The 10435-nt window shown below is 38.6% G+C and overlaps 1 protein-coding gene across 1 annotated transcript in view; it reads left to right on the forward strand.

The window, feature by feature from the left end:
• The window catches only part of LOC132552482 (hillarin-like), a 32057-nt gene extending 28228 nt beyond the window's left edge, over nucleotides 1-3829 (forward strand). Inside the window, exons 7-8 of the mRNA XM_060216658.1 lie at nucleotides 460-615; nucleotides 2260-3829. Coding sequence (XP_060072641.1) covers nucleotides 460-615; nucleotides 2260-3829 — 1726 coding nt within the window. The remainder of the gene's footprint in view (nucleotides 1-459; nucleotides 616-2259) is intronic.
• Nucleotides 3830-10435: the final 6606 nt, after the last annotated feature.

A 10435-nucleotide genomic window follows, 5' to 3' on the forward strand; every position in this document is an offset into this window, starting at 1 on the left:
TTAATGTGATTGGCGGAATTTCGCCTTTTTCATGACAAATTTGGTCATTTTTGAGATCGATGCAAATCCGGCGAGAAAATTTCCGGGGGGGGGGGGGAGGGGGGGTTAGGTATGTCTTGCATTTTATTTTTAAACAATCTTTATCAACTCTGTTCTTAAATCCTTTGATTTATATTCCCTTATAAACTGTAAAATTAAACATCGAGCAGTTACGAGCATCGAGTTTCCGGTATTGTCAAATCGATAATACGAAGGAAGATAACTCTTACATCAGTCGAACATTTGAAAGCTATAGTTGAATTACAACAGAGATGAAAAATTTCCACCGATAGGCAGATTTCCGCCTTTTCCAATGCCAGCCACTTTCATCCCTGATAAATAAATTGAATTAGTCAGATGATGAAAACAGAGGAAATGCTACGCAAATGAAATGTTTATGTCAAATCTGATTTTTCACAGCTATGCTGGTTTGCATTGTGTTGAGATCAAAGGTCACTCTAAAAGTGTGGGGTATGAACCTGGGATGAAGATCCAGCCAGACACCTTCCAGAACACATGGAACGCTGTGCTTATAGATGGAGACTGGCGCCTCATTCAGTGTAACTGGGGTGCAAGGTAAATATTGTACAGTTTATTGAACTGTAGATCATATATCGGAGATGGAACGTTGGTGTAATTTGTGTAACTGGGACAAAATATAAAAACATTTTGAAAAAGTATAGTCATATTACAGTAGGGACTTGAGGCATAAATGGGACACCAGGTAAACAGTGTTTAGTAAGACTGGTGGCTCATATAATGTAATTAGAGCTTAAGGTAAATGCTAAAAGCTGTACAGACACAGGCTGATACAGTGTAACCTGGATGTAAGGTAAATGTTGAACAGTGTACAGACACAGGCTGATACAGTGTAACCTGGATGTAAGGTAAATGCTAAAAGCTGTACAGACACAGGCTGATACAGTGTAACCTGGATGTAAGGTAAATGCTAAAAGCTGTACAGACACAGGCTGATACAGTGTAACCTGGATGTAAGGTAAATGTTGAACAGTGTACAGACACAGGCTGATACAGTGTAACCTGGATGTAAGGTAAATGTTGAACAGTGTACAGACACAGGCTGATACAGTGTAACCTGGATGTAAGGTAAATGCTAAAAGCTGTACAGACACAGGCTGATACAGTGTAACCTGGATGTAAGGTAAATGTTGAACAGTGTACAGACACAGGCTGATACAGTGTAACCTGGATGTAAGGTAAATGTTGAACAGTGTACAGACACAGGCTGATACAGTGTAACCTGGATGTAAGGTAAATGCTAAAAGCTGTACAGACACAGGCTGATACAGTGTAACCTGGATGTAAGGTAAATGCTAAAAGCTGTACAGACACAGGCTGATACAGTGTAACCTGGATGTAAGGTAAATGTTGAACAGTGTACAGACACATACAGTGTAACCTGGATGTAAGGTAAATGCTAAAAGCTGTACAGACACAGGCTGATACAGTGTAACCTGGATGTAAGGTAAATGCTAAAAGCTGTACAGACACAGGCATACAGTGTAACTGATGGGTAAATGTTGAACAGTGTACAGACACACTGTACAGTGTAACCTGGATGTAAGGTAAATGCTAAAAGCTGTACAGACACAGGCTGATACAGTGTAACCTGGATGTAAGGTAAATGTTGAACAGTGTACAGACACAGTGTAACTGGGGTGTAATGTACTGTTGAACAGAATACGAACACATACAGTGTAACTGGGGTGTAATTTACTGTTGAACAGTATACGAACACATACAGTGTAACTGGGGTGTAATGTACTGTTGAACAGTATACGAACACATACAGTGTAACTGGGGTGTAATGTACTGTTGAACAGAATACGAACACATACAGTGTAACTGGGGTGTAATGTACTGTTGAACAGAATACGAACACATACAGTGTAACTGGGGTGTAATGTACTGTTGAACAGAATACAAACACATGCAGTGTAGCTGAGGTGTAATTTACTGTTGAACAGTGTACAGACACAGTGTAACTGGAGTGTAATGTACTGCTGAACAGTGTACAGACACGGTGTAACTGGAGTGTAATGTACTGTTGAACGGTGTACAGACACAGTGTAACTGGAGTGTAATGTACTGCTGAGCTGTGTACAGACCAGTGTGACATTCAGCAGTTGTTTTGCTGTATATAAAACAAAGTACACACACCTGTATATTGTCTTTGACTTTAGTGATCTTATTTTACAGGCACCTGGTGTTGAACAAAGACAAGAATAAGGCAAAAGAAAAATCTTCCTCCAAGGATCAGATTCGATACCAATATGATGAGCACTACTTTTTAACTGATCCAGATGAGTTCATCCAGGAATTCTGGTCGAGGGAGCCAGAATGGCAGTTGCTTGAAAACCCAATCACTTTGGAAGAATTTGAAGCACTTCCATTTGTACGTTCTGTTTTCTTTCATTTTGGAATGCGTTTTGATCATGGGATGACTGCTGTTCTAGATGCCTCTGCTAAAGGTGGATGTGACATCAAACTCAAGATTCCAGAGAGTTTAGAAAACGACTTGGTGTTCTACTATCAGTTACGATTTGCAGAAAAGGAAAAGAGAATGGAGGCAACCTATAGAGGTTCCAGCTTAGAACGTTTTGTCTTCCAGACAATGATCCACAACACGGTTATGTTTAGTATACACCTTCCAACCACCGGAGATTTCTTCTTTGAAATATTTGCGAACAAAATTGAAGAGAGCAACAGATTTGGAAATTCTGAAGATTCAGGTTCTGGTATATCACCATTCCGATTGAAATGTGCATGCAAATTCAAAGTGAGCTGTCCACAGTTGTCGGGCAAGATGCATCCACTTCCCGATTGTGCCTCAGGAGAATGGGGCCCATTGAAGGGAAAGAGACATTTTGGTATCCATATGAAGCAGTTGAGACATCTTGGTAAAACAGTTCCAGAAAATTCCACAGTCAACGACAATTCCGACAAACTTTCTGACAGTGGCAGTTCAGAAAGTGGGCTTGGTGACGCTCCCGATAACCCCAAGGCAGGCATCATCAATGTGGAAGATGGTATCGAACTATATGCCAAGATTCCTAGACCTCTTCATTTTGTCGCCAAACTGAAATCAAATGTTTATGAAAGCAAGGTATTGGACCCTTTTGTGCATTCTTCAGTGGAAGGGGATACTTTGAAGGTGCGAGTTAGCCCTCCTCAGACTGGTCAGTTTGGTCTGGATGTCTATGCTCGACCAAAGGAGGCTAGTGAATCAACTACCTTATCACATGCCTTTAAATTCCTCTTAAACTGTGTGAAGGTTTCCAAGCCTGTTGATCTTCCTAGAATGCAACCAAAGCAAGTTGCTAAGAAAGAAAAATGGGGGCCTACAGCTCAGTTTGAAGAGTTTGGCTTGAAGGTTTTGTCACACAAGGAACCAAAGATTTATTGTTCAGAAACAAACCAGTGCACCATCGACATATTGGTACCAAGTAAAGTCACGATGTCATTTCAGTTCCTGAAGGAGCCAGATGAGGAAAAGAATGAATTGGTATCCATGGTGAAGGATGATGCTGATCCACAAAAGACTCGGTTCTTTGTGAATGCCCCAGTCCCTGGTAACTATATGCTATCTCTGTTCGCCACCAAGAAGGGCATCAATGACCAGTCCTTTCCAAATGTGTACAACTTCTTGGTAGTTCACAAGAAAAGCCCGAAAGAATTGAATGGTACTGCAAAACCAGAGGAAAGGAAACCATCTTCAATTTTTCGAAAAAATCTCTTCAAGAAATCAGACAAAGATAAAAATAAATAAAAACAATTGATTGTGTATGTAAGATATCTTGGTACTCTCCTTACTCTTGGACTTAAACTTTGCTGGGATTCAAAGTCATTAGAACAGTGACACAACAAATATTTCTATCTGGACGTCTCTGTCAGGGCGATGTTTTCTGAATGTCTGTATGAATGTGATTTGTATAATTTGTCAGGGTACTTGTGTATTCTAACAGGAAATTTATGTGGTAATTTGTGCATGATACCTTTATAGAAATCAATTGATTCAATTATGTGTAATTTCGTACACAAATCTGTCTACCTTCTCGGGTAAAACAAAATGCTAATGTTTTTTTCCCCTTTGTCATGGCATGTAATCAAAAGTAGAATTTTACTTCAAAACTTTTATTTCTTTAAAATTTTTTGAAAATTTGAAAATAACTGGTGAACAGATTTTGCTTTCCAAGTTAACATTACATTATTTCAAACTTTATCTATTTACCTAGAAATATTAGGAACTTTTCCAGAGCTTAATAGAATTCTCCGATTTCTCTTACATATAAATGCTATACACTGCTGCTTATGGAAAACTGGTATATCAACATCTGACTAAATAGAAATGTACAGGGCCCTGTATGTCATGTTGACAAGTTTATTATTAAGTTGATGAATTCCTTTAACTTGTTTTTGTACTTTTGTATTATTAAGACTGATATTACAATAACAGTCAGTTGTATAATGCTTTATATGTGTTGTTTATATTATTTGTTTATTTACTACAGTGTTTCAGTAAAATCTTTATTATATTCCTCCGATAAACAGAATGAACAGAACAGTTTGCTTCCATTTTTTTAAAAGAAATAACCAAAGAAGATAATATGAATTTGAAATTAAGAAATATTTCATGTTATTGGAGAAGATATGGTTGCTGTAGTTACTAGGAGGAATTGTACGAGTGCCAAGATCAATTGTTATCATACCAAATATATGATATTTAAAACAGATATTCATTATTTCAAAAAGGGTATTTGCTTCTTATACTTCAATCTTTGACAGACATTAACACTAACACATTTTCCAGATTATGATGAGGTTTTGATACATCGTCAATAATCCATAATCTACATTCTTCCAAAAAAAGAAGGAAGAAAGAAAAAGAGAAAATCAGTAACATTTTTTGAGAAATACATCCTCTTGAAAATTAATTGCTTAATGTCTTTCTTTTGCAATGTTGGGAGAAGTGTATTGTACAATAACAGGTATATTAAAGGTGATGCATGTCTGGTGAAACCTGTCTAAAATAGACACTTAAGCTAAACTGGTAGACACCTTATTTGCTAAGCCTTTCTAAAAAGGTGAACACTTGGCTTACTAGACCTCTGGTTTCCTAAACCTGTAAAAAAAGGACACCTGAAAACACCTGTTAAGATACAGGTGCATTTTCTGATGTGTTAAAAGATGGATTCTTGTTTGTACAGGTATACAGTTAATACAGGGTACAGTTTAGAAACTAACATATTACTGTGATAGCAATATATATATATATATAGACTAGCTACAACATCGTAACTAAATTGTTAATGTTTTACTTGTAATAGTCTGCATTGTGTTATTTGGGCCATTAAGTGTATTGTTTTGTTTGTGTTATATTTATATAATTATTGATTTGTAACTTGAAGCAGGCTATGTTGACGCAAACTTGAAGCTGTTTACACATGTGAAGAACATGTACATTGTGAAGTCTTGTATAAAAAAATTGTTATATATATTTTTTGTATGGATATCATTCTATCATGTCTACAACTGGACTAGGTAATTAAGATTACAATGATAAAACCACACGATATTAATTGTTGATATTATAGGATAATTTTATAGTTAGGATAGACGTAGGATCTTCATCAAGAATTCCTAACATAACACATAATATGTCTGAAACTACTAGGATTATCACTGTCCCAGGTTCTTATTGACATACATGTACAATACCTGTGCTGCAGGGTTGATTGTACAGAGACTTATGAAATCAAGGGTTTCAATTTTGCTACCCTTGTTTTTACATCGTCGGAAGTTCTGTATGTGTCACCTTATGGATGGTATATGTATTTGTACGTAGTCTAAAACTGTTAAGGAGCCTTTGCATAACTGATCATTGATTAATCAGAATTTTAATTATGCAACAGCAAATATGTGATATTAATTGGTTTATTACAAGGTCAGGAGTTGTGCCAGATGGTCACCTGAACCGTAACAATGGGAAACAACTGTGTTATATAAGTGCTTGTTCAGATATTATGGTCAGTTTTCATTGAAAGTGCATAATTAAATTTTGTAATGTTTTAATGGAAATATATTGATTCAGTATCATGCTGTGTTCTACCTATAATATACATATATGATAAAACACCTTCTCCCATATATCAAACAGCAGTTCTATTTGACTTTGAAAACTTCACCTGAGATTGCACTGCCAGGTGATAACTTTATACATGTATTGTGTAAATCTCCTTTTTGCAATGGTATTGTTATTATTAACACTTGTATAAAAAATTCTGTTTTTTTTAAGTTATATATCAGTAATGCCATTCACCCTGTATGGTGTATGACTGTTAACATCCAATGTTATCACTAATGTAATGTAATCAGAACAGGATATAAGCCCTCGATCAACTTAAGAATAGCGGGTACCAGGTGCCTTCTGTTGAGATGAAACTTTACTGAATATATGATGGCCGAAATTTGTTTTCTTTTACACACGACATATTCTGTATGGCAGCTACAATCACGTATGTTAGCTTCTCAAGCTGAAGCAATCCAGTTACTGCATTGCCATTGTAATCCATCATGGTTTCAAAATTTTGACACCTAGCAGTAGCTTTTCCAATAAAATCACCACAATGTGACATTTCCACCTAGGGCTAGTTTCTCCAATAATTTTCCAACTGTTAGCCAACTAGAGTTAGCTTCTCAAATGTAATCCACCATGGTGTGAAGTCTACCTTGGCTTAGCTGCTTGTGTTATCCACCATGGTGTGAAGTCTACCTTGGCTTAGCTGCTTGTGTTATCCACCATGGTGTGAAGTCTACCTTGGCTTAGCTGCTTGTGTTATCCACCATGGTGTGAAGTCTACCTTGGCTTAGCTGCTTGTGTTATCCACCATGGTGTGAAGTCTACCTTGGCTTAGCTGCTTGTGTTATCCACCATGGTGTGAAGTCTACCTTGGCTTAGCTGCTTGTGTTATCCACCATGGTGTGAAGTCTACCTTGGCTTAGCTGCTTGTGTTATCCACCATGGTGTGAAGTCTACCTTGGCTTAGCTGCTTGTGTTATCCACCATGGTGTGAATTCTACCTTGGCTTAGCTGCTTGTGTTATCCACCATGGTGTGAAGTCTACCTTGGCTTAGCTGCTTGTGTTATCCACCATGGTGTGAAGTCTACCTTGGCTTAGCTGCTTGTGTTATCCACCATGGTGTGAATTCTACCTTGGCTTAGCTGCTTGTGTTATCCACCATGGTGTGAAGTCTACCTTGGCTTAGCTGCTTGTGTTATCCACCATGGTGTGAAGTCTACCTTGGCTTAGCTGCTTGTGTTATCCACCATGGTGTGAATTCTACCTTGGCTTAGCTGCTTGTGTTATCCACCATGGTGTGAAGTCTACCTTGGCTTAGCTGCTTGTGTTATCCACCATGGTGTGAATTCTACCTTGGCTTAGCTGCTTGTGTTATCCACCATGGTGTGAAGTCTACCTTGGCTTAGCTGCTTGTGTTATCCACCATGGTGTGAATTCTACCTTGGCTTAGCTGCTTGTGTTATCCACCATGGTGTGAATTCTACCTTGGCTTAGCTGCTTGTGTTATCCACCATGGTGTGAAGTCTACCTTGGCTTAGCTGCTTGTGTTATCCACCATGGTGTGAAGTCTACCTTGGCTTAGCTGCTTGTGTTATCCACCATGGTGTGAATTCTACCTTGGCTTAGCTGCTTGTGTTATCCACCATGGTGTGAATTCTACCTTGGCTTAGCTGCTTGTGTAATCCACCATGGTGTGAAGTCTACCTTGGCTTAGCTGCTTGTGTTATCCACCATGGTGTGAAGTCTACCTTGGCTTAGCTGCTTGTGTTATCCACCATGGTGTGAATTCTACCTTGGCTTAGCTGCTTGTGTAATCCACCATGGTGTGAAGTCTACCTTGGCTTAGCTGCTTGTGTTATCCACCATGGTGTGAAGTCTACCTTGGCTTAGCTTATTGTGTTATCCACCATGGTGTGAATTCTACCTTGGCTTAGCTGCTTGTGTAATCCACCATGGTGTGAAGTCTACCTTGGCTTAGCTGCTTGTGTTATCCACCATGGTGTGAAGTCTACCTTGGCTTAGCTGCTTGTGTTATCCACCATGGTGTGAAGTCTACCTTGGCTTAGCTGCTTGTGTTATCCACCATGGTGTGAAGTCTACCTTGGCTTAGCTGCTTGTGTTATCCACCATGGTGTGAATTCTACCTTGGCTTAGCTGCTTGTGTTATCCACCATGGTGTGAAGTCTACCTTGGCTTAGCTGCTTGTGTTATCCACCATGGTGTGAAGTCTACCTTGGCTTAGCTGCTTGTGTTATCCACCATGGTGTGAAGTCTACCTTGGCTTAGCTGCTTGTGTTATCCACCATGGTGTGAATTCTACCTTGGCTTAGCTGCTTGTGTAATCCACCATGGTGTGAAGTCTACCTTGGCTTAGCTGCTTGTGTTATCCACCATGGTGTGAAGTCTACCTTGGCTTAGCTGCTTGTGTTATCCACCATGGTGTGAAGTCTACCTTGGCTTAGCTGCTTGTGTTATCCACCATGGTGTGAAGTCTACCTTGGCTTAGCTGCTTGTGTTATCCACCATGGTGTGAATTCTACCTTGGCTTAGCTGCTTGTGTTATCCACCATGGTGTGAAGTCTACCTTGGCTTAGCTGCTTGTGTTATCCACCATGGTGTGAAGTCTACCTTGGCTTAGCTGCTTGTGTTATCCACCATGGTGTGAAGTCTACCTTGGCTTAGCTGCTTGTGTTATCCACCATGGTGTGAAGTCTACCTTGGCTTAGCTGCTTGTGTTATCCACCATGGTGTGAAGTCTACCTTGGCTTAGCTGCTTGTGTTATCCACCATGGTGTGAATTCTACCTTGGCTTAGCTGCTTGTGTTATCCACCATGGTGTGAATTCTACCTTGGCTTAGCTGCTTGTGTTATCCACCATGGTGTGAAGTCTACCTTGGCTTAGCTGCTTGTGTTATCCACCATGGTGTGAATTCTACCTTGGCTTAGCTGCTTGTGTTATCCACCATGGTGTGAAGTCTACCTTGGCTTAGCTGCTTGTGTTATCCACCATGGTGTGAAGTCTACCTTGGCTTAGCTGCTTGTGTTATCCACCATGGTGTGAAGTCTACCTTGGCTTAGCTGCTTGTGTTATCCACCATGGTGTGAAGTCTACCTTGGCTTAGCTGCTTGTGTTATCCACCATGGTGTGAAGTCTTCAGCTTATGGTGAACTTGGGTTGGCTTCAGAGTGATTCATTACATCAGCTTGAAGCCATCCAGACATCAATTTGGGATCAATCCATATTTCCATTATTTCACGACTTGATTTTTCTATGAAGGTTTTTTAATTTTCAATGTATAACATAAAAATCCTTCAAAATCAATGGAAGTCATAACCATTTTCATCAAATTTTAAAACCATTTTGATTCAATTGGAGTTATTGTAGTGGGCATTAGTGAGAATACCCTGTATTGATATTATTTCTCCTGACATACCTATTACTATCACAGTTAAATCCACAATTACTTCAGCTGAGAGTTTCCTTAGTCAGCTGAGTGAGCCTTATCAAGAAAAATGATATCAAGGCTGTATTTATTGTTCAAATGATCGTGGGTTTACTCAAAGTCTTCACAAGAAGGGATGTATTTTTCATGGAAATAACAGATTATGTTCCTTTCAAAAATTTATTAAATCCTCCAATAGGGGAAAATAAAACCTGAAAATAATAAAATAAAACCTGACTGTAATATGTACATTATGTACAGCTTTCTGTCTATTTAGCTTTACTGGGTATGACAAACATATGTACTACTTTCTGTCTAGTAAGCTTTACCGGGTATGGCAGTAATTCTGCTTTCTGTTTAATAAGCTTTAATACTACTTTTGTATATTTAGTAAGCATTCATTACATGTGATCAGCTTTTCAGACAATCTGAAGAAATTTAGCGTTTTCCATCTCATTTTTCTATCAGACCTCAAACTTTAAGCTGTCTCTCAGGTAAAATTCAAACTTGTCATAGATTGAATAGTTTCTTTCTATTTAAGATGGACTTTTCTTGGTCCATTATTACTATTGTGCTATGTTGATCATATTGTGCCATCTTCCAACGGTGTGCTGTCCTACAACGAAACTGTGGAGTTTCAGTGTTTAACACTTGATTCAGAGTGCTTTATATAAGTGTTGTGCAAGACTTGTTAATTACATTCATCATGTTTTAAAGATCAAAGTCACCTTGATGTAGGTCAAGCCATCAAATCTGTAACACAGATATGTGCTCTTTCAGGATTATTTGAAAAATACTAGGAAATTGGTTTCCATTATGATAAGATATTGTACATATATTCTAATTTCGTTA

Source organism: Ylistrum balloti, unplaced genomic scaffold (assembly GCF_031769215.1).
Source record: "Ylistrum balloti isolate Yb309-2 unplaced genomic scaffold, AGI_CSIRO_Ybal_v1 Utg370248, whole genome shotgun sequence".
Classification (NCBI taxonomy): domain Eukaryota; kingdom Metazoa; phylum Mollusca; class Bivalvia; order Pectinida; family Pectinidae; genus Ylistrum; species Ylistrum balloti.